The 25,340-nt window shown below is 35.7% G+C and overlaps 1 protein-coding gene across 5 annotated transcripts in view; it reads right to left on the reverse strand.

Moving 5' to 3' along the window:
* ADGRG6 (adhesion G protein-coupled receptor G6) overlaps positions 1 to 25,340 on the reverse strand; it is a 138,398-nt gene that overhangs the window by 32,318 nt on the left and 80,740 nt on the right. For all 5 annotated transcript variants that reach the window (XM_060115355.1, XM_060115350.1, XM_060115352.1 and 2 more), the window contains 11 exons: positions 21,004 to 21,089; positions 18,018 to 18,070; positions 16,904 to 16,966; positions 13,383 to 13,525; positions 10,327 to 10,438; positions 8,907 to 8,971; positions 8,102 to 8,312; positions 6,486 to 6,657; positions 4,752 to 4,892; positions 2,367 to 2,486; positions 676 to 721 (listed from right to left, as the gene is read on the reverse strand). In XM_060115355.1, coding sequence (XP_059971338.1) covers positions 676 to 721; positions 2,367 to 2,486; positions 4,752 to 4,892; positions 6,486 to 6,657; positions 8,102 to 8,312; positions 8,907 to 8,971; positions 10,327 to 10,438; positions 13,383 to 13,525; positions 16,904 to 16,966; positions 18,018 to 18,070; positions 21,004 to 21,089 — 1,212 coding nt within the window. The remainder of the gene's footprint in view (positions 1 to 675; positions 722 to 2,366; positions 2,487 to 4,751; positions 4,893 to 6,485; positions 6,658 to 8,101; positions 8,313 to 8,906; positions 8,972 to 10,326; positions 10,439 to 13,382; positions 13,526 to 16,903; positions 16,967 to 18,017; positions 18,071 to 21,003; positions 21,090 to 25,340) is intronic.

A 25,340-nucleotide genomic window follows, 5' to 3' on the forward strand; every position in this document is an offset into this window, starting at 1 on the left:
CTGAGGAGCAGCCTGCACTGGCGCTTGTTTGATTGGGCCACCATAATCCCATTGGGGAACCCCAAGGGAAGGTGACCCTTATAGGGCAGAGGTGGGCGGTTTTGTCACTTCTCTTCCCTTCACAGACATCTCCACACTTCACACCTCGTGATTACCCTTAATTCTGCCTTTCTCTCTTGACTGTCAAATGTCATTCTGAAGGCAGTTCAATTCTTTCAAGTAGCACGTATCCATTATAACCATTCCTAGAGTTACAATCCTCTAACACGGTTTCCCCCCATAATCTGTGGTCTGAAGCTGGATTTTAAATTGCAGGCCTTGTGCACATCAAATACTCTCCTCAGAAGTGTCCTAGAAGAATGTGGTCAAATGTATATTGACATTCATCTAAAAGTAGCAATAAAAATATATGCTATAGTTTATAAATAACTGAAATCAGAGGTGGTTTGTTTTAAAAAAAAAAGTCAAGTCTGCCTATTTCTTCTTGCAATGAAGAAAAAGTTACAGAAATTAGAATTCGCTTCCCAAGCTACCTAAACTAAATTTTGCAGCTCAGTTGCCCTCACACTTACATTGTGACTCACTCTGATTTGGGATGGAATTAAAGAAAATGGGGGTGTCTAACAATGTTGAAAATTCAGTTGTTATTAAGACAGCCAATATTTTAAAACTTACCGTTTTTGTTCAGATCCCAGAAGGCACAGATGGGATGAGGCACTTCCTATATTAACATAAGAACAAACATGTGAAATTGTGTTTAAAATAAATGAAAAATCATACAATTTGAACATGGCAAAGAGTAAAAATGCTAAGGTTTTCACAAAGAGATAGGTCATAATTAGTCATGGCAATATGACCAAAGAACGGCAGGCAGTTTAGGGGTTTGCCCTCACAGACTTCAAATGGAAATCAACTATAACTCCAGAGGAATCAGGTTACCATTTATCTGCAGGTTACTAATTATGTCTCATCATAAAGTGCAATTCTCAGCATTTAGCAAGGCTCTTTACACTAAAATTTCATTTCATCTTCAAAACTCTCCTTTATGACTAGGTATATGCCCAAAAGAACTGAAAGCAGGGACTCAAACAGATATTTGTACAACCATGCTCACAGCAGCATTATTCACAATAGCTAAAAGGTGGAAACAGCCAAAGTACCCAACAATGAATGAATGGATAAACAAAATGTGTGTGTGTGTGTGTGAGTGTGTGTGTGTGTATGTGTATGCAATGGAATATTACCCAGGCTTAAAAAGGAAGGAAATTCTGACACATGCTTTAATATGGATGGAACTTGAAAATACCAAGTGAAATAAACCAGTCACAAAAGGACAAATACTGTATGATTCCACTTATATGAGATACCAGAGTAGTCAAATTCATGGAGACAGTAGAATGGCAGTTTCCAGGGGTTGCGGGAGGGGCGACGGGAGTTGTTGTTTCATGGGGACATAGTTTCAGTTGGGGAAGATGAATAAGTCCTGGAGATGGATGTAGTAATGGTTGCAGAACAACATGAATGTATTTAATTCCACAGAACTATACACTTAAAAATGGTTAAAATAGTATATTTTATGTTATGTATATTTTACCACAATAAAATTTTTTTTTATAGATGAAGGAGCTGAAACAAAGGAGGCCAAAGGGTAGAACAGGGAAGTCTCAGAGTTTTCGTGACAAAGCAGGGCTAATTCTTAGAGGACTTCAGTTCCAAGCCTTAGTCCTTATCAGCCAGCTCACTTCCCGCCTGCCTTCCTGCCTGCCTAATGGTCAAATCATGACTGGGACCCTCTATAAATCAGGGGAAAACTGTGGTTGGGCCATTTAAGACAATAATAACCCCACATAATTTTATCAAATAAACAGATGACAGCAAGGGTAATGAAGCAAAAAAAAAAAAAGCACAACATTTGCCAAGATTTTAGACAACTGCTAAGCTCTCAAAAAATGTCAGCCCTCTTCTGTTTCTCCCATTTCCCTTCTGCTTTCCTAGTTTCAGTCATCTCTGACTTTAAAAAGACAACCACAACCTTTAATGACACAACTGTGCCATGCATCTACATCTAAGTTAGTTGAAGTAATTACACATTGTTTCTCAAAAGGTGTGATCCTTTCCTTCACTCTTACTCTCCTTCAGATGACTGAATCCTAGACAAGACTAACTCCCCCCATCCCGTCCCTGCCCTGCCGCCACTGTGCACCACGACTTTACGGCACTACCTGACTAGCTGGTCTTGCCTTTGTGGAAAATTGCCCCCTACAAAAAAAGTCCTAGTTACTTCTAATCATATATTTTAAAAAAGGCCCCACAGTGCTATCAAACAGTCTGCCTCTGTTCCATGGCTATTTGTAGCTTTTCCTTACCTGAGTCCTTGTATGTTTGATTTTAATTCGAACAGGATCCTTCAGACCCTGGATAGTAATGTTTCCAATACTGCATGCCATCACATAACTCACTAAGGTGCTTTTCTTGGTTCCTACATCCTTTGAAAGAAAAAAAAATGTGTATTAGTCAGAAGTACACACTTTTATTTTATTTTGGTGCTCCAAACTAAGCAATCTGTCAGCACTTTTTACACTTAAGATCTTCAGTTATAGAACATCCTGTTTATAAGATCAAATTGCTAGCTTTCCTGAAAGAGCTCTGCTATTTCCCTTATTATAATAAATACATTGAGGGAACAGTATGAGCCAACGCTCTAAGGCGATGTTCATAAAACTTCATTCTTCACTGTGGTGGCTGATGCCAGCCAGTTAAAATCTGAAACAATGCAAACCCACAAATAATACACACTCATAAAATGGTATGAAATAATTAGATCATTTCCCTATCCTAAAAAATAAATGAAGTTGTTTTCCTTTAGAGAAGTACCAAGGAAATATGGTGTGAAAAATAAAAATCAATTCATCTTTCATGTCCATGACAACAGTCTGAGTGTTTACTAACGTAAACCTAAATGTAAGTCTACTGGATTAAAGCCCCACCAGAACTTTTACCATCTCTGACTGCACACTTGCCGGCATCTGTAGCTACCATTTCAAAGATAAGGATGTCAGGAAATCAAATTAGTGAATCTGTGCTGCAAAATGACTGGGACCAGTAGACTGTTTCTCCAGCAAGACCATCACCACTTTCTCCTTCTCTTTGTGTTTCCTGTTGAGCCTCCTGAATTTCTCTACCACAGCTTATAAATCAGCTGTTTTGGAATAATACAGGATTCCTTAAATGCTACCTAGTTCTCAGAATCCAGAATATGGTTTTTTATTACATTTGTGTGGTCTCTCTCAATAAAGTGGCTATGGCTTGGGGATCCCCAGCCTTTCCTTTAAAAATACTCTTATGCTGTTCCCTGTGTGAGGCGAGTACCATAGAACCCTTACATTTTTTTCACTCTGCTATAAATTTACTTTAAAAACCAAGCATATGTGTCCTAATAATGTCGCTGATTGGGAGATGCCAAAGGAGAAAGAAATGATCGCGTGGGAAGAGACTCAAAATGAAACTGTGACAGATTCTTACAAAGCTAAGACTTCTCCCAACTCCTCCGCTGGGCTCCACCTCTCCTCTCAATGGCCCCCTCCCCTCCATTCACATCATCTAACACCTACTACATTTTTCGTATTATTATTATTATTATTATTTTGGCTGCATTGTACAGCATGCAGGATCTTAGTTCCCCAACCAGGGAAACCTCTGTCCCCTGCAGTGGAAGCGCAGAGTCTTAACCACTGGACTGCCAGGGAAGTTCTCTTGCATTATTTTTAAAGGAGACATTGTTATAAGCCTCAAATAGCTTTAACAAATGCAGTTTTATGTGTTTGTAGCTATTAAATCCTTCAGAGCAATTGCATGTAATTACATTCTTAATCTGCTCAAAAATTTTATATAGCTTGTTCTTAAAGCATTTGCTCATAACATTTAAAAATTTTTGAGTTAATGACTGTAAATGATTCCACGGTCCTCCTTTTACTTCCCTGTAGCCTCCTTTGCCATTCCTTTAAACATGACGTATGGCACAAGTCTTTTAAAAACATTTCTACTGGCTTTGAAACTTGCAGTTCTCTCTTACATAAGTCACACTGTTTGATATACACAGGTATCTTCAGTTTAATAGGTAAATTTTATTGAAAGGGCTCGGTGAAACTGCTCAGAACGAGTTGTACTTTCAAAGGCAACCAGAGGTCACCAGTGTTTGCTGGCAGGGGACTTTCTAGTATCTGGAAATGATGCCAATAAAAATGATAATATGTGCTCAGCACAATGCCACCCTACTCAGGGGATGTGGGAAGGCCAAAGGCCATTTGAAATACTAATGGGAAAACTGATTAAAGCCAAGAATGCTGCTCATTATGTAAACAGTGCTTCCTGCTGAATTAAAAAAAAAAATCTTTCCTTTGGCACACAATTTCTTTAACTCTGAAGATCTAAATTGCTGGAGAGCATAAAATACTTAACAAAAGAAATAATAAATAATAACTTCTCCACAAATTCCATTTCTAATTGTATCATGCAAGTCTTAATCTGATTTATTTAAAAACCTTAAATGAACACATCCTATTAATAAGCATATAATTATCTAAAATAAAATATTTAAACAGTTATGTTAAAATTTTTCAGTTTTGAAAATACAGTAGATTAATTTTTCTATACTTCTTGATATACTTTCAAGAAATCTGAACTTTTATCTTTCCTTTTGAGCAATGAAACTCAATTTATGATTCAAAAATAATAATTTAATGAACTCTTACCTGGAAAAGTCCAGTTTTATTGAAGAAAGTAAACTGTGCTCTTTTAACTAATACAGAATCTTCTTCACTCAGGTTCTCAAGCAAGTTTGGAGGCAAAATTACAGAAGCCAATGGATCCATTTGTCCACTCTCAAAATCCATCTGTCATACACACAGAGTATGTCAGTTGAGTAATCATATTTAAATTGCAGTAATAACTTTACTCCACAGGAGAGCAACTACCAGCATCAACTTGGCCAGGACTAGGGCTCCCCTTTACCTCCACCACAGTCACTGTCCTCAAGGCTGAATCCCTTACAGACAAAGGCCTGGATCTCATTCGCATTTTGCAAATGGGCAAAACGGGATATGGGGCTTCCCTGGTGGCGCAGTGGTTGAGAGTCCGCCTGCCGATGCAGGGGACACGGGTTCGTGCCCCGATCCCGGAGGATCCCACATGCCGCGGAGCGGCTGGGCCCGCGAGCCATGGCCGCGGAGCCTGTGTGTCCGGAGCCTGTGCTCTGCAACGGGAGAGGCCACAGCAGTGAGAGGCCCGCGTACAGCAAAAAAAAAAAAAAAAAAAAAAAAACGGGATATGCACCAACTTTAACTAAACACAAACTGAGAAATCTATAAATCAGTTGCCATTTTCAAGTATAAGAATTAGATTTACACTTAATAGATTTTGAGCTTTTCTCAAAACACACTACCAGAAAAATAACTACCAGGAAAAAAAAAAAAAAAAAAGACGAGTTAATTTGTTTGATTGCTGAGAATGAGTATCTTTGCATAGAGGAAGCAGCTGAAGTTTTCTGAACCTTCTTGGGTACCATTTTTACTGAACCCACAGATCAAGCCAAAGGGTGTTTTCCTGCAAATGGGCTTGAAATGAGACGGAGGCTGACCACATTTTCACTCTTAAAATGTGAAATAGAATTACCCAAAAGAGCCTTTGGTCCAAAGTAGAAAAATAAGTCCTTCCTTATATTCAGATTTTTAAAAATATTCTATCTTGGTTTATCTCCACAGTTAAGAAGCATTAAATGCCACGTCTGTGTTCTCCCATGTCAAGGGTGATGCTTCAATCATTTCATTTGCCCACGTGGCTAACACTGTCTAGCACACAGTAGGAACTTGAAAATTATTTGCTGAAGTGTCACTTGAACAGATCAGAGAGGATCTCCATTAATCAGGCCCCAGCTTTCGTGTTCAGCCTTCTCATCATCTGCCATTCCTAGCCTTCTATACCATTGGTTCTCTAAGTACAATCCTCATACCAGCAGTACCAGCAATATCTGGGAACTTGTTAAAAGCACAAATTTTGGAGATCCACTCAAGATCTACTAAATTAGAATCTCTGGGGATGGGATCCAGCAATCTGTTTTGATGAGTCCTCCAGGTGATTATAATGTAGTTTGAGAACCACTGGCAAAGAGAATATACCATGCATCTTCCCACCTTTGGGTCCTTAATAAACATCTTCTGATTGAACAACTCCCCATACCCCACTCTCAATAGGGTGGCACTCACTCTTAATTTAATGCTTAGTTCCACTATCGCCTCCTGTAGAGGGTAAACTGAAAGTACACCTCCTCTCTGCATCCACATGCCTTATGGTTACTGCTGCTGTTAACCTTAGCCAAACTTCGGACTAGCCTTCCACCCCTGGAACTAAGATCTCATTGCAGTAGCAACCAGCAGATGATCAGCAATTTTAATTCGTCTAATTAATTAAAGAAACCACTGGCTTATTACCTGGAAATATGATTCATTATTGCTTGGAAGACCAATGCTAAAATTTGAAATTTCATTGGTCTCTGGGGACACAGATGATACTCCAAGAGCCAAATTCCGAGTTGTGATATTCACATGTGATGTGCTATGTAGGTCTATCTTGAAGGCCAATTCATCAATTGTTTTTAAAGCTCTAAAGAAATGACAAATAATACCACTGATAAGTGACATATTTTAGGTTACTTGCACACATGTGATTTCCTGCAGGACAAAATACAAACCAAATAAAATTGTCCTTAAACTTTTTCATCTTAACATGAATACCCACAACATTCCCCCAAACCACAATAACATCAGTTAAAACACTGAATCGTGGTGATAAATTCATCCTTAAGAGAAATACATGCTTTAAGGAAAAGCAACAATTAAGTCATCCTAAACAAATATTCTGTTTTTCATCTGTTTTAGCCTTTCTTTCCTCACATGAAAAATACCCTTCCTACTTCATAACTGAGTGAGAATCAAAGGAAATAACATGATAAAAGTATTTTTTAGGGCTTCCCTGGTGGCGCGGTGGTTGAGGGTCTGCCTGCTAATGCGGGGGACGCGGGTTCGAGCCCTGGTCTGGGGGGATCTCACATGCCACGGAGCAACTGGGCCCGTGAGCCACAGCTACTGAGCCTGCGCGTCTGGAGCCTGTGCTCCGCAACGAGAGGCCGCGATAGTGAGGGGCCTGCGCACCGCGATGGAGAGTGGCCCCCGCTTGCCGCAACTAGAGAAAGCCCTGGCACAGAAACGAAGACCCAACACAGCAAAAATAAATAAATTAATTAATAAACTCCTACCCCCAACATTTTTTTTTAAAAAAAGTATTTTTTGAATTGCAAGGCCCTGTAAAAAAAGTTTGTAATTGTTATGTGCATAAGGTAAGTTAGGGAATACATTTTAACAAAGACAAAATTTTCATCAAAGAAATTTGGTTGAAAGGAAGGAAATAGAAAAAATTAAATATCTTAATACTAACATGCTAACTGAAATAATTGGATACAAACTGAATTGTGTAAAAATAGGTATATTTCACCCTGCCCTAGGCATTTTCATTTCAGAAGTATAACAGTCACAAAGGTGTGGCAGTTCTGTGTCACAGTCTGTAGGATAGTAACCTACAGTGACCAAGTTATGCCTAAAACATGTGAGCTGAATGTTTGCTAAGTGTCTCCTTTGCAAGCAAAAAAAAAGTATCATAAATTTATATATATATATATATATATATATATATATATATATATATATATATATATATATATATATATAATTTATCTTTTGAATTAACACCAGTTAACATTTTTCAGATGTAAAATGAAATACCAATTATGTCTTTCTGGGACTATTTATATTATCTATCCAGATCGACAATCCCAATCAATTTGTAAATTATTTTCTCAGAAAAAAAAAAATCAAAAACAGAACTTTGAAGTTCATTCTGTGAATGATCTTGGGAAATATCAATGGATCTTCTAGAGATTTAAATTATGAAAGCTGGGCACCAAGCATTCATATCTGTGAGAAATTGTATAACAACATGTGTATCCAATAAATTTTACTCTCCAGAAGAAAACAAACAAACAAAAACTTACTCAGAAGAAGACTCAAGCAAGTCTCTGTCTGGACTGGTTAAGATATTAGAAAATATATTCATTAAAGTTGAGCCAAGCGTTATATCAATGTTTTCTTCTTTATTTACAATCCTTTTGACCTGTTCTACGATGCTGGTGATATTGGCTGAGTTTAACGTCTGCCCATCACCAGTTAAATTTAAAATCTGATTGGCAACTTCATTTGCTTCACCTAAAAAATGGCAGAAGAACAACATATAGTTTTACCTGTGTATTATGAGCATTTCCAGAAATCCAAAACACAGTATGGTATTTCACTTCATAGTAAAGTAGAAAATCAGGTTTCCTGTGTGTACCCCTTACCACAATTTTAACAGGACAACAGTATTTCTTTATACTCAGAAACTAATTTCTCTCTTTAGTAAGACACAAATTGTGCTTTTAAGCAACTTAGGTAAATAACTTGGAGGGACCAATATTCACAAATGGTTCTAAGAGAGATACCCCCAGAATCACTAAATAAGTATATACTTGCTGCTTAAAAAAATACAGAACTATAAAACATTGATACAAATTTCAATTTATATATTCTCTTCTCCAAAATTTTCTTACTATTTTTAATCTCCTACAGAATGAATAGAACAGAAAGTCAGAATGAGGCAAAACAGTATTTTCTATCTTAAGTGAGTGAAGCAATCCTTTGCTTAGCTTTTAATATTACAGTGGTATCACAGAACAGAAGAACAAGTTTGAAGAAGATGAGAACCATGAAGCTCGAGGTCATCTCATTTTGCCTTTGAGAACTGAAGACAAATCTCTCACTTACTTGAGCAATTGGAGATATCAGGAGGACCCCAGTAGGCTAGAGATGTGTTGGCAGGGTCATGATGACTATAAAACAAACAAACAAAAAAAAGGTATTTTAAATATTTGGCATAAATGACACTGTAGCTGACAAAATTACTTAATAATAAGCTTTAGAATTTCCCTTAATATCTAGGTAAGTTTCATTTGAAGATAAGACTATAATACATTGACATAAAACTCATATTAAAAGTTCTTATTGGAAAAAAAAAATCAGGTGCATGCACCAGGGAAACAAAATACTAGCAATAGCCTATTGTAACATAGGCTACATCAGATTACTAAGGTTAAAAGCATACTTGGTAACGTGGATTAAATACTGCTTTAAGAACTTTCCAGATAAAATCTCATTTTGATTTCACTTAACTCTGTAAAGCAGATTATAATCCACATTTTAGAGATGAAGAAATAGACTTAGCTAACTCAAGGAATGTTCCAAGGTCTCACAGCCAGGAAGAGGTACAATTCAAATCCATGTCCGCAAGGCTCTGAAGCCCCTTTCTTTCCTCTCCACCACGTGTCAAACCAAGCAGTGGGGGCAAAGGTTTTCTTTGGCAGTGGGGAGTTTCAGTGTCGGAATTTCCCTGCAAGGAAACTCTAACTGAAGGAGGGTGGAGGGTGAGGAACTAGATCTGACTTGTTATTCGGTGAATCCTCTGCAGTCAACCTGTCCGAGGTTTCCATTCAATATTTAGGAAAAATCCACACCCTAACAGTCTCCACTAGCAGACTGCCCTAACCTGGATCTTGTCTTTATTCTCTTTACTGTCTCTTTCCCCTTCCAACAATAACCACTCCAAAAAGTTAAAAAGACTCAGAATGTCAGACGTATGTTATGAGACTGTGAGTTTGTTCATCCACACATAAGGTGCTTTACTCTAGAACCACCCTCTGGTTTCCAAATTGCTCTGTCTTTCTTTGGAGAAGCCTAAGTTAGCATGTTGCTTGGAGAGAAAATAAAAAAGGCTTTTCTTGGTAACCTACCTGTCTTGTCTTTACCTCACATGGATTTGACATACACAGAGATTCCCGCCCTTCTTTCCAATTAATATACACTGCATGGGAACTACGGTGCAACACCTGTAACCCTGGGAAGGTAGGTTACATGGAATTTGCTGGCAAGAGTCAAGGACTTCCCAGGTGGCACAGTGGATAAGACTCCGCACTCCCAATGCATGAGGCCCAGTTTCAATCCCTGATCAGGGAACTAGATCCCACATGCATGCCGCAACTAAGAGTTCGCATGCCACACTAAGAGTTCTCATGCTACAACTAAGGAGCCTGCCTGCCGTAACTAAGGAGCCCACCTGCCACAACTAAGACAAGGCACAGCCAAATAAATAAGTAAAGTAAATAAATATTAAAAAAAGAGAAAGTATTACCATGTCCGTGAAGCATAGAAGCCCGGCTTCCCTGGACAGGGAGCATTGTATTCAGAAGGTTGGATGGCTGGCCATTTATAGCCTTTGGGGTCCTCATCATCATGACATATACCTATGTGAAAATATGAGAAATATTAACCTATTTTTTGAAATTAGAGGTGCAAGATGAGAACAAAACAACAATGTTGGTAATTAGGTATTTATTCCATGCAATACTAAAATACTAGGTTTTTATGTTCAGAATTTGTAAAGTTTAGAAGTTATGAAAAATAAATGTTAACTACATTTCATATTTTAAATTACATGTTACAAAACTATCAAATAAAAAAACACACTTATGCAAGTATAAACATGAAATTTACAATATCATTCTAATGTAAATCATTAGTAGATAAAATTAGTAAAATAGAGGTTTATTAAAAAAAACACTACATAAAATGAAAACTGTCCTGAAAAATTCAAAATGTAATTTAATCTTTTTCAAAGGGGAAAGCCTATAAAACAGTGCCTCAATAGTGTTGTCACTGAGTTGCCAGCATATTTTATGGAAACATTTTCTAGCTGCTCTGAAAACATCTTTAACCTGGAAGTTTGCCAGGGGAATGACAAGAAGACACCTGTAGGCCACACGTCTTACACACATGCCTTCATCTTCAAATCATCCCACCTGTTGTTTGAAAACTCTCCAGGCGAGATTTATGACATAAATGACTCAGATTTTACACTTAAAAAAATCAAAATAAAAGTACTATATCAATAGTAACAACAAAATCTCGTATTTCAGTGGTGAAAAATAGTAAGTTACACTAAGACTACTGGGAACCAGTATTGTAGTCACCAACTGAACATTTAAATAACTTTCCCATTTATATTCTGAGGCTTTTTTCCAATTGGTGGAAATTTTTCTTCATAGACCCACTTGCAGAAGAATAATAAAGTACAGAATTTAAATTGAGTGGTATAAATGACTTATCTAAGTATGCAGACAGAGCTGTTCAGGGATTCCTCAGCCTCTGAGGACAGAGATAAGGTTGGTCCTCATGAGACTCCTTTGTCACGTACAAACTACCATTCGTCAAGCTCCTTCTCTGTGGAGCCCCTTATGTGTGAAAGGGCAGCGTTGGTACTCTGTTCATCCCCAAGAAGCTCTGTTTATTAAATAAGCAAGCATTTTCCCACAGAGACTCAGAAACTGCTGTTGTTGATGACGATAATGATGATTTACATTCTTTAACCTCAACGAGTTCCTTATACATCCATCCCTCAGTATCCTCGAGGGACTGCTTCCAGGAAACACCCCCCCAACACACACACACACACACACAGGATAACAAAATCCGAGGAAGCTCATGTCCCTTGTGTAAAATGGTGTAATATTTGCAATAACCTATGCACATCCTCCTGTATACTTTAAATCATTGCTAGATTACTTATAATAACAAATACTGTGTAAAAGCTATGTAAATAGTTTTAAATATAATGCATATTTCAAGTTTTGATTTCCGGAACTTTCTGAATTTTTTCCCCCCAATATATATATATATATATTTTTTCGGTACACAGGCCTCTCACTGTTGTGGCCTCTCCTGTTATGGAGCACAGGCTCCGGACATGCAGGCTCAGCAGCCATGGCTCACGGGCCCAGCCATTCCACGGCATGTGGGATCTTCCCGGACCGGAGCACGAACCCGTGTCCCCTGCATCGGCAGGAGGACTCTCAACCACTGCGCCACCAGGGAAGCGCCCCCCAAATATTTTTGATCCAAGGTTGGTTGAATCTACAGATGCAGAACCCGTGGAAATGGGGGGCTGACCGTAACTGTGTATGTTGACACATTAGAGATGGGTGGTTTCTCACAGAAGCAAAGACGCCTGCTTCTTTATTACTTTGTGATTCTGGCCTCAGTCATAATCCTGCTCTTAGAGGCTGAGGAATAGCTGCTTCCCCCACTTCAACCTCCTGCCTGTGTGTATAAGGAAATGTGTCAAAGTTTCCCTTTCTTTTGAGCTCTACTAATATACCTAATCAACTGTCATTATAACATTAGAATGATAACTTTATTTTTTGTTATCCATATTTTGATCATTTACTTTTCTAAAATATGCCCATCAAGCCCCATTTGTTTATTTATTCAGGTATATAAGGGCTGGGGGATATGCTGGTTGCTGGGGGGAGGTAGGAAGTGAGGGTGTTAGAAAAATAAGATGTGTTCTCAAGCCAGAGGAAATTCCTGTTTAAAGAAAATATATATATGAACACAAACAAGTCCAGTCAAATTCAAGGGTCTTCTAATGTGTATGGTGCTCTAGGTCTGTGGACAGCTTGAAGTGGAGTCTCCAAGACAGTGATATCTATTCGTACATGATGATGTCAGAAAAAGCTTCATAGAAGAGGTGACTTTGGACTGTCCTTAATACTATATAGGTGATCATCAGGTGGGCAGTGAGAGGAGAGGAGAGAAGTGTGGGCAAAGACAGAGAAAAGAGCACTGAAAGTTTGGGGAGGTGCTCGAAGCACCACACCTGTGGCTGGAGTTTAGGATGTGAATGGCGTCCAGGTGAGAACTGAATCTAGGTCCAGGATAACTCCCAGATTTCTGGCCTATTCCAGCAAAGACAGTGGTATCTTTAATGGAGACAGAGAACATAAGAGAAGAGGATGTTTTATAACAAGAAATAGTCTTTTATAAGGTTTACCTCATTAGAGATCCCAAATGCACACACACACACTCTCTTTATTCCTAAAGTTGAAGCCAATTCTGCTCAAGGTTATCTTGGCATTTTGCGCATATTCTTAGTATTTTCCTAAAATAGGGTATAAACTTTCATCTGCCTCTTTCATTCTCTTGGATTCACAGGTATCAAGGTACTACCTTTTATGCTAACCTTGTCACCCATTTATTAACAATGTCACCAATAGGATGAATTTCATCATCAGAAAAAAATAGCTTTAAATAAGCAAACACACAAAGGAAGAATATTTTTGTTGTTGTTTCAATTAAACCTGGATAGTAGTCACATAAAACACATATTATAAAAAAAGTAAAGGCACTTACCCAGTCGCCTCACGTTCACTCTGTGTAGCCTCAAGCCCTCATCCAGGGACTCATTATTTCTTAAGAGCTTCTGCTGAATGGTTCTTCCTTCTAAATCAGGACTGTTGGTAGCATTGTAAACTAGAAGGGCCAAAATCACCAACCTAGGAAAACAATTCCGATAGAATTATTGTTGGTGCTATTGACCAGTTGGTTGTTTTTTGGGTGGAAAAATAGAACATTTGGATATGGTAGTAAGAGGGTGACCATAAAGTGCTGTGACTGAAGAAATATGCCAAGGCACTCAAAGACTTCTGCCACTGCACAAATTATAATGTTAAAAAAATCTCAATATGAATAGATTTTATAAGATACTGCCTGTATTATCTATCATATCACCCCATTTCTTTTGAGAAATATTTTTAAGTAATGTTTTATAGCATACATGCAAGAAAGGCCATATTTGTGGTTAATTCCATATTGTTTCTTTAAAGCAAAAAAATAAAGTTTTTCAAGAAAAATTAGAATTTCAACTAATCTGATTAAACTTTTAACTTTTGAAATTATTAAGTGTTTTTGTTTACAAATACATTACAGTTTCTCCAGAATTGTGATAAATGATTTTCTATCTCCAGGAAGCATTTACTAGTACTTTGTACACTGAAAAGTTACAAAATAAGTACTTGAAATTCACTCAGTGATTGGTCAGCATATCACTGAAGAAGTTTATAGACTGCCTGACCCTGCATGTCTTTAAAAAGAAAATATCTCTATGGGAAGCAGAGACATATCCTAAAAGCCCCACCAAAACTTTGGTTCTACAGTTTGAAGTAATATAATTTTCTGTTCAATTGTAAGAGCAGAAATCAAAAGATGCCCAAGTGAACTCAGTAGAACTGTTTTACTATGAAGCCTTCAGTGGAGAGGCAGTAACATATTTTATTTATGAAATTCTGTGGGTATCAGTATAAATGAAATAGAGTATTAACATATTTGTGATGCTTAAAAAAAGAAAAATAATTGAAATATTTGCTATTCAAGGTTAGGTGAAATTTAAAAGTGGCCCTATTTTTTCCCTAACTATCTGTGCTAATCTCAAGGACAACATACTTCATAATTCTCATAATTCACTCTGAAAAGCTATTTATCTCTAAAATCATTTACTGCTTCATGTTCATATGTGAGCCCTATTTCAGGATGAGACAAACATAGATGTGAACTATAATGGTGAATTGTGATAGCTTAATAATTTGTTCAAGTATCCTTTGATTAAATTATTGTTGGAAACTAACCTTTGCCACTCCAGTAACTGAGAACTTATAGCTGGGAATATGACCTTTCACTTCCTTTGAATATTGAGAACACAGTACAATGTGGATGGTACTGACCCAAATTCAGCAATTCAAGAATGACCGTGCGTTTTCACAGGTCTTATCTGTGTTGCTTTCCTCTCATCCTGGAAACTGAAACTATTTTATGGTTCTGTAAAGTCCAGTTCTATCTGTTGTTACTATCAATTGTTCTTTATTTGAATAAACCAGTCTCTGCAGCTTTGGTTTCCTGTCTGTCTAGGTAATAGAGTATGATAGCATTATCTAAAGCTAGGGTCTGTGTTAAGTGTTACAACCCAATTGAAAGAAAAGGTTGGGAAAAAAGCGTGTGTGAAGACTAGTAGATTGTTGTTTGGACAAAAACTATGAGAGACTATAAAGGTTCATCCATGAACATAAAAGAAACAGCGAGCAGAAAGAAAGAAATGGTGGTAAAGCCAGTAAGACCAAATTTTAAAGCAATGCCGGAGTTCATACCAAAGAAAAAAAAAATGTGTGGATTTTCCCATATACTTTGTCTAAGTTCATTCTCCTTATAATTTTCTGTAAAATTACCCATTGGTTTGACAGACAGGAAACATGAGATTCCATGAATTTAAATGTTTTTTGAACAAAAGTTTCTAAGGTGCTGACATATATTCATGATGGCTGATTTTAGTATTGTCAGGTAGTAGAAGAATCACTTTAAGTGGGACTACAACATGGGAGCACAAAGTCAGAAATCCTGGCTTTTCATATTGGTTGGTTGATTTTGGGTAATTCACTGGGCCTTAGTTTTGTCATTGGTTGAAAGGGCAGGACGTTACCTGCCTTATCTATGTCAGGGAGTAATTGGGAGAGGGAAGCAAATGAGCCAGTGAATGTGACAGTGCTTGGAATCATCAAGTGCTGTGCAAATGTAAGGAGACACTGTGATGAAGGTTACAGTGATGATGAGGATGAGGATGATGATTATGCCTCCAAGAAGCAATGGCTTAATATATTTATACTTCTGAGAAATATGTTATTTGGCTCTTCTTATAAAATTGCACTGTTAGAATCTGAGTTTGAGCCCTCTGCAGAGGGTATACCATTGGAGATACCCTGAACTAGGGCTGCCACAACTGCAAGACAAAGTGTCCAGCAAAGGGATCCAGATAATTGCTGGATCCATTATTCAAGGCTCAATATAATCTAGCAGTAAGGTTTGGAAAAAAGAAATTATTTGTCTAAATAGAGGAGAAAAGTCCTGTTACCATCAAGAATACAGTGTTAAAATACATTATTTGTTCTTTAGATCACAAAGGAAAAGGAACAATTCCAGAAAATAAAAAACAACTTTCCCTAACCAGATGGCCCAATCCAGTCTGTTGAATACTTACAGAAATAAGTTTGAAATATAACCTTAAAGACGTGTTTTTCTAATGCCGAATAGAAAAAGAAAAAAAATAAGAAATCTCTCTAGTCAACTCTCATATGAAATTTTATTACTAGCTCCTTATAGTAAGAATGTATCACCTGAAAAGAGATATATTCCACCATTATAGTTGTAAATACATAATATTAATTCAGTCAATTGAAACTGAATAAGAGATGTGAACTTTTGCTTTTCAACTCATTTTTTTATTCTGCGGAGATGCAATATATTACCTGAACACAACTACATTTATTTCATTTAGGAGTTTACATTATTTTTTAAGAACAGTTGGCCTTTAAATGCCAACTATTACATATGGTGAACATATCCATTAAATTACCTGCCTGCATAAGTCATGACCTTGATATAAATTTAAAAATGAAGACTTCAGAAAATTAGCTGATGGCTTTGAATGCTGAAAATATTTCAGCATCTATTACCCATATTATTAGATGCTATTTTACATAAGTACCTTACTTGAAATAACACTATAATTATTTTCTTTCTTTGAAGGTCTCTGAAATTTCAAATAAGAGGTAATTGGTTATCATAAACTGGAAATACTAAAACTAATAAATGTTCTACTTCTGAATTATTTTTTATCAGATGTTCATTTCTACCCAGTCTGCTATACTACAGTTTTAACTACAGGAAAAAAAGAAGACTGTCCACTAGAGCTAAAGACATAATTTAAATGTGCTACTGGATTGAAATGTTTCTCTCCTACCTCACTGATTTCATTTCTCTACCAGACAGTCAAAACAGAGAGCAAGAGAAAAGATGTTACATTTTCTGCAAGACTTTGTCAGCGTTACCTTTGATCATTCACAATGCTTCTCCTCACTTTAATCTTGTCCTCTCCAGTGCTCAGGTGAAAACTAAAAATACAAATAAGTACATTCATTATCAGCTTCATCTGCTGCACGATCAACAACAAAATTTGAGGACTGCAGGATCAACAACAAAATTTGAGGACGTGAGAGAAAGAGGCAGAAAGGACATTCTAAGTCATTGTTTGCAAATGTGTGCTCTGAGGTCCTTGTTCTTTCATATGCCTGAGACAAAACAGCTCCATGGCCAAATAAAGCTTGACAGCTAAGTGCCTTCTCTCTCTCTCTAAGATTCATATTCATATGATGCATATCAGTACACGAAAGAACCTGAGATGCTTGGATATACAGAAACTTGCTTCAGTTTGTTTAATAATTTAGCTCCTGAACTAACTTGACTTTTTGATCCCTTTTTCTGTGTTGATCTCTTAGGTTCACAGAAAACATGTTTAGGGTTCATCAAATACACTTTAGAAACTAATTTAAGTATAAAACTGTAAAAACAAGGTGCAGAGGAAGACAGGTGAATGACAATATCTGCTAGAGATTCAGTGGAGTGTTTAAATAGAAGATTAGTGAAAGATAATTTTGAAAAGCCAAGTTGCAATCAGACTGTAGATGTCTTATCTTGTAGAAAAATGGTCTCCAAACTGGGGTGCATGCAACCCAGGGGGTGCTCTAGATGATCTACTGGGGTGTGAGAAGCAACTAACAGAACTTCCATTTATATTTAATTATCCTCTCAGTTTATGATACATTATAACATAATATATTGGTTAAGTAATATACACACATGCATGTATACAATTTATTTAAAATCACAGATATATTTTGGAAGTACAAACTACATTTTTAAAAATGATTGGGATCTACAATCAAAAATTTTAAAACCATTGCTGCATCATTGAAACTTTTTGTGCAAAGAAATGATATAATATAGAGTTGTTTTAGAAAGATTATGAATATGGTGTGTGTGTATGTCTGTACTTACATGTATGTGTGTGCAGGAATAATCAGAGAGAGAGGGAGAGAGAGAGAGGGAGACAGAAGTATTAAATTAGACACTACTTTTTATTTCTCAATTTATTCTGTCATTTACCTGATATTAACCACATAAACAGTATAGTTCCAATTCTGGAAGGTTGAATTGAGCTGAAAATACAATAGAAAAGGGTAAGTTTGAGTAATGCTTTTAAATAATTTTTTTAAAAAATTTAAATCCAGTTTCTTCTCTCCCATAAAGTGTTACTGAAATAAGACCCTGGGAAAATTCCGAAGAGCTAGAGCAGTGAAAGAAAGTACATATAACAGTTACTAGATCACTGTATGCCAAGAACCTTACAAATGTTATTTCCTTCATTCTCACAACTAATGAGATAGGTATTATCTGCACTGTCCTCCCACCCATTACACGAAGAAACTGAGCTTCACAGAGATGAAATAGCTCTACCAAGCTGCAACTAAGAAGTAGCAGATCCCAGATTGGAACCCAAGTCTTGTCTGCCTGCAAACACTATACGTTCATCTCTAGCCCATATTATAAAGGGCTTTCTCTGTAATGGGCCTTCAAATTAGCTGTAACACTGAAAACTTAGCTGCAATAGGGTACACAGGGAAGATGAGCACAGTACACACCTTCTATATTCTTCATTCAACAAACACTGAAATGCATGAACATATGTTTTTCTAGCAATTACCATCTCAGAAGAATATTAGTAGTAAGAAAAATTATAAGTTAACAATATAAACCTTTAAAAGAACAAAAAAGTTCAACATTATGGGGAACTGTGTTATAATTGTTATGTGGTCATTTAAAAATTTTTATGGGTCTCAGCACCAGACTTTTTAATGAAGCAATGGATTCCTCTCAGTATAAATAAAAACCTCCCATATGCATTGTCTAATACAATCACAGACCACCATTTCTTTACTGACACTAAATTCTCTTACTTACATATCTCCTCCAAAGAGTTTTTTAGGTCTTGTTTCATACACACGTTTAGCCTTCCTTGTAAGCATTTTTTAAATGAATGTAAATTCTAGGAAATTCTGGCAAGAAGCATTAAATTATTTTTAAATTATAAATAGTAATAATATGAAACAGTATGAGATAGTAATAATATGAAACAATAATATAAAATAGTAATAATATGAAATATATTTTCCTGTTATCAAATATCTGCTCTGGTATCTTACACCTTAACGGAAAAGTGTCCATTAAAGTTTAGCTTCAGATAAAAATGATGTTATGTTGAAAACCATGCATGAAATAAATATAAATGTAAAATTATACCTTGTCTAAAGCACAAACTTTCCAATGAATGCTAATTTACAGAATTAATAATATTAGAAGTGGTTCCTTTGAGAATGAAAATAAAGAATTTTATATTTTGACTAACACAGCATTGTAAATCAACTATACTTCAATAAAATAAATTTTAAAAATAGAAGTTTATCTTTTGAAAACATTCTGACTTTTAAAAAGCAGAGAGAAGAATGCTGGAAAGAAAACGAGATGCAAGATTATACCCATTCAGTAAAGCCCTTTCTTGCCTTTAAAAATAAGACTATGTTTTCCTACCATTCTTCAAATATCTATCTATATCAATATCTATCTACATATAAACATATATATGTATGTATAAAGTATTATCACCACTACCTCTCATTGTACGGTTTAACTTTCTTTTGCTACCAAGGACACACTTATTAGACAGCTACCATGTACGAAAACCCATTTTTCTTACTTCAGAATGTATACCCAAATGACAAATGACTTTTTTCACAAAAGTTGTCTGAACTGTAGTAGTACATAAAAACAGTACACGGTCCCACAGTATGCTGTAGATAGGAAATAAAATAATAGAAAAAATAGAAACTTATAGAAAGTTAAATTTTTGATATTGTTATAGAGAAGAAGAAAAATTTTTTAATCCTTAGGCTGTATTTGTAAGAAAAATAAGAAAATAAAATGTTTAGGGTTTTTTTAATTGGAAATTACCAAAATTTTTACCAATAGAATACTGGTTAAGTAAATTATAACCCAAATATCCACCAGCAGAAAACTTGTTAAATAAATGACTAGAGAGCCACATAATGGAATATTGTACCCTGTTTTTTTAAAAAACGATAAGGACGGTCTCTGTGTACTGATACTGCAAATCTGGCAATAACAAAAATAAGTACAGTGTGGAATGGTGTGTGCAATATGCTACTTTTAATATAAAAAGGAAAAAATAAGAATGTATAGTCATTTTCTTTTACATCCACAAACAAGTTCTTGAAAAACCCAAGAAAAACTAACAGTGATTTCTGTGCAGACAGGTTAGCCTCCAGGCAGATGAGTGTCAAGGATGGTGAAAGATATTCATGATATATCTTTTTATACTTAGTGGTTTTTGAATCAAGCACTCAATTAAATAAAAAAAATAAGAAATGTATTTTTAAAAACAGTGATGAACAAATGAATTATTTCACTGGTTGTTCCAGCCAACACCTGAAGATAGGGCCCATCTCCCAGTCTCTGTGGGAGGGCAGGAGCCTTCGATAGGCACCAGTTAGCAACCCCAGAAGCGTTTCTTATGGACCAACCACCCCTCTCACTTTTTTGTAATTTTTTACTTTCCTGACTCTGTTCAAGTCCCTGCCATTCCTCCTCCCTCCACCTTCACTGTTCCTTTAAAACCCCCAGTCACCTCTGCACAAATCAGAAAGGGGCTTAGCACGTTCTCCTACTGTCAGTGGTTACTGAATAAAATCTGCTTTCACTGCTTTAAAAAAAAACAAAACAAAAACAACGTGCTGAAAATGTATGGATATATCAGTAAATAAAGATACCTCTCAAAACACTTTTCATTTGTGGGGCACCTTTCTTATTTGACATAATAGTCTATTAGGCTCAGCAAATGTATCTCTCTTTCTATTCAAAAGTGCAATATCTCACTTATATATCTATACATACATTTATGATGAACAGTATCTATGTTTCAGTATGATCTGTGGATTCAGTTAGACAGTAGAGTCTTTTCCAGATTTCCAGAGATTAAAGGTTTAAAGCCAATAAAGAAATTTTACAATTCACTTACCCATTCGGCCACCTTGCTCTGCACTTTTGCCTCGGGGTGATGAAGGATGTTTTGAATTTCTATATAAATTCTATAAATACTTCCATCTGTCCATTGGAAATAAGATTTAGTCCATTAATTATATTTTTACAGTCATATACTTATCAACTTACATTTACAAGGACATGATTTCATACAATTTAAAATAAACGCCTTGGGCTTCCCTGGTGGCGCAGTGGTTGAGAGTCCGCCTGCCAATACAGGGGACATGGGTTCGTGCCCCGGTCCAGGAAGATCCCACATGCAGCGGAGCAGCTAGGCCCGTGAGCCATGGCCGCTGAGCCTGCGCGTCCGGAGCCTGTGCTCTGCAACGGGAGAGGCCACAACAGTGAGAGGCCCGCGTACCGCAGAGAAAATTTACAAGATATTTTAACTTCATTCTCATTGACCTTTGCAACTTTTTAGAAATAGTTATCATTTAGTTTACTCTTATGAAGTCATTGCTTCTAAATTATCACCTGCATATGTTTACATTGTTTCTAAATTATCACCTGCATATGTTTCTTCGTATTTTTTAATTCTATAGAATTCAATCTCCTGTATGTAAAATGGTGATTTTTCAGGTACAATTTGATTTCTTGTAACAAAAAATTATCCTTTTTTCTATATTATGAAGAATGATAGTTTGGAATGTGAAAACTTGAGTAAGATGATGGGCAGAACTTAATTTGGAAAAGAACAGGCATAACATATTTTTGGCCCACAGCCCCTTATCCTCTGTCCTCTTTCCCCTCTCCACTAAAGCAATTACTTCTATTAAGTTATTGGGTTGTATTTCACCAGATTTTTTTATCAAAATTCTATAAATGTAGTCATTTGTATCAAGTAAAGGGGGAAAAAAGAAAGAATAATTGCAGATGGAATTTTAACTGGACTCGCTTTTAAAAGAAAATCCTATGTCAGAGGAGGTTCAGCTTTTTTTGGGGGGGGGGGTGGCAGCGTGCAATCTTTAAAGTAGTCTGCCATATATATTTTTTTTTCTTTTTTTTTAAAATGAAAATCAAACTGACCAGCCAGGGTTTGCTAAATATCTCTCTATGTGTGTTATAGGGTACCTTACTAAAAGTAGCTAATGAGAAAAAAAACCTCTTTTTAAATATGGTAGATTATATATAGAAAAAAATATTGATTCTTCATTACTGTCAATCAATTATCTATCTTCATGCTTACAAACATGAGAAAAATATGCATAGAAAATGTAAAAGTATATAATTAAAACAATGGGAAATGGATTTAACGAAGATTTGAGGGAGGTAGTAGATAAAAGTACAAAAGTATGCCTCTGGGAACTCCCAAATGTACCAAAATGCAAATTCGAGTCATACTCCTATAGGAATGTTTGTCCACTACAGGGGTCAGAAACTCATGCTTAAATAAATTGCCACTCCCAGGTGTAATAATATAAATCTATGAAATTGGTACAAGTCCAAGGATATTTAGTTTAATTTATGCATACTATTATTCCAGCTTCTAAAACTCTTCAGGTATTTTAATGATCCTGACCTCATGTTTCTTTAAAAAATATTCTGAATGAAAAATAATTCCAGGAGTATATTTAAAATAAATGATAATAATTCAGACCAAAAAACAAACAAACAAAAAACCCTTTTTACACTGTAGCTCCCATCATATCAAATCATGGACATTCTGAGTGAACGAGAGGAAATTCAAGTTGCAGAAGTCCAGGATTCTATATTGATGTCAGGATCCGAGGAATATTTTGGGCATGTTCCTTGATGCCAATAAAGTAACTGACAAGCTACCACTAGATGGAGACCTAAAGCATGTGTTTATGTTAGGAGTTGTATTCCTTCTTTCTCAGGAGAATCCTGCAAAATACTAAAAATCAGTATTTTTAATCATTCACATTTCTGAAATTTTATGGAAGTATCCAAATGCTTAAGATGTTTTTCTTCAAATTTAAAATATTTCCACACTTTTTTCCCAATTCAGTTTTTATAAATAAGAAAGACATTACATATCAGAGTCAGCCTAAATCAGTTTATAAATATATGACTCTCTCTAGAGTCACATTGCTTATGCTAAATAAAATATGTGAATATACCAGAGAACCCACCCCTAAGTGTTAGAGATTCTCCAGTGCTGTGGATCGTTTTCCAGTAGTCTCTCTTCAGAAGCCTCAGAATGAGGTATTTATATATTTAGCAACAATTATTCAATAGTGTCTACTGGTTATACTTATTTAAACTTTTTGGATAACATAGTCAACAAGTAATCCTAAGAAATGTCCAAGAATGAACTGTCAAAGCAAGATAAAATGTCCACTGGAGGGGACATTTTGGACCACAGTGAAATAATTCTCTCAAGCATTGTCATTACAGAGAACGCACAACTAAGATACACTGATGCAGGCTTTTCCCTGTCCTCCTAGTAGTCAAGTTGCCTTCTCCTATAGATGTAACAACTCACATTGTGTCTCCGTAGAAAAGCCATTCACAAATCTTCATATGTTCCAGACACTTCAAAAGATGTATTGTCCTAATAATGACATCCAAGCCTGAAGAATTTGTGATAGACTTTTTTCCAATTAGATAACTCGTTCAGCCTCACAAAACTTCAGAGTAGAAACCATTGCTTGCCATAACAGATGTGGTATCAAAACATGTTCCTGTCTGTAGATCTTTCTCCAATTATCTTTCCCTTTTTTTATCTCCTTAATACTCTCCTGAGAGTTTCTTAAAAAATATAGAAATGACAGACACTACTTTATTCTCCACTCAAGGGTATGAAATATAGGTTTGAAAAGGTAGACTTTAAAATATACATTTGAAAAGATAAATGTTAAAGTATAAACCAAATATTATTTTAGATTCAAGATTATTTCTTTGAACTGGTGATGTGGCAATTGTAGTATGACAGTGGCATTTATAATACGATTGGAGTCCTGTTCATCTTACACACATGATTTCTTTAAGATACTTGGCATATAAAGCTAGATTGATTGTTGGGTGCACACAAATATCCTGAGAGTGAATTTTTTTGAGTAGTCAAACGTATGTGAGAAACTAGAAGCAATGATACAATTTGCACTTGTAAGTTAGATTTTTAGAACAATAATAAGGACTAACAAAGTTAGTTCCTTACTTGGATTGCTTGTGCTAACCTCACAAAAGTCTAATATTCAGCAGCAGTACAGTGATGTTTCAAGCATAGAACATATGATTTGGAATGGAAACAATGATTAGTCCAAGAGCTTTTCTTGGGAATGTAATGCAGAAGGCACAAAGGTTATTTGTAGGAATACCTAGATTATCTCTCATATACTGAAATATCTGTTTATGAAAAGTAGCTAAGAAGATAAGATTTTCTTAGTATATAATCTGAAGTATCAGATAAAAATCCTATTGAAAAATAACAAAAAGAACTTTACACAGGGGGATAGGGACATTTTACAAAAGCCAGGAAGATAAATTTGATTGATATACTGAAAAAATATGTCTGATTGCCAAACAATCTCAATCCCTCTCTCTTCCGACACCAGCATATCATGATTGATGAACTCAGTAAATCTCTTTAATAGTCCAGAGTTTAAAGGACTAGATAAGGTAGATAACAGATTTGATAGCTGTATATCTTTCTTACAGTGAACAAAACAGGGTTCCCTAATATATCAGATCATAGGCCTGAGAATGCTTACTACATCAGTTTCCCAAGGAATAAGAAAAGTATATTTGAAATTGTTGACAGTATGTGAATAACCTTAGATAGTCTAGGACATGACACTAAATCTCATTTATTCACAAGGTAAACAAGTAATTCTCTTTTCAACTATTTCAAATTTGACTACATCAAAGAAAAAAACCTTAATTACAGTGTGTCTCTAACCCTTTGTTACCCTCTGTTTTTAAGAAGATAATGAAGGCTTTATGTGCAATAGGATATAGAGAGAATTCAACAGCATTATTTTCATTACATTTATTTTCACTTTTCACTTCTATTTTAAAACAAGTAGTACTGGTTTCATTTTACAACAGTGATATTAATTTATTTATATGAATATAAATGTTTAAGTAAAAAAGTGAGTCAATTTAGGGGAAAAAACTATTAAATAAATAGTAGAGGTGGTTCAAGGATGTGGTAAAATTGTTCAGGTGGTACATAAATTTGAGTACACAATTTTGAGACTATTTCTACTATATGACTTTCAAATATTTTTAAATATTTTAAAGTGCTAGGATTACATTTTTATCAAGAATGATCTGAATTAGATTTTTTTTCTTTAAAGTGGCTAAGTCAAACCATTTTAACTGATTCTAACATTTGCTTGCTTTGTTGAA

Source organism: Mesoplodon densirostris, chromosome 12 (assembly GCF_025265405.1).
Source record: "Mesoplodon densirostris isolate mMesDen1 chromosome 12, mMesDen1 primary haplotype, whole genome shotgun sequence".
Taxonomy (NCBI): Eukaryota; Metazoa; Chordata; class Mammalia; order Artiodactyla; family Ziphiidae; genus Mesoplodon; species Mesoplodon densirostris.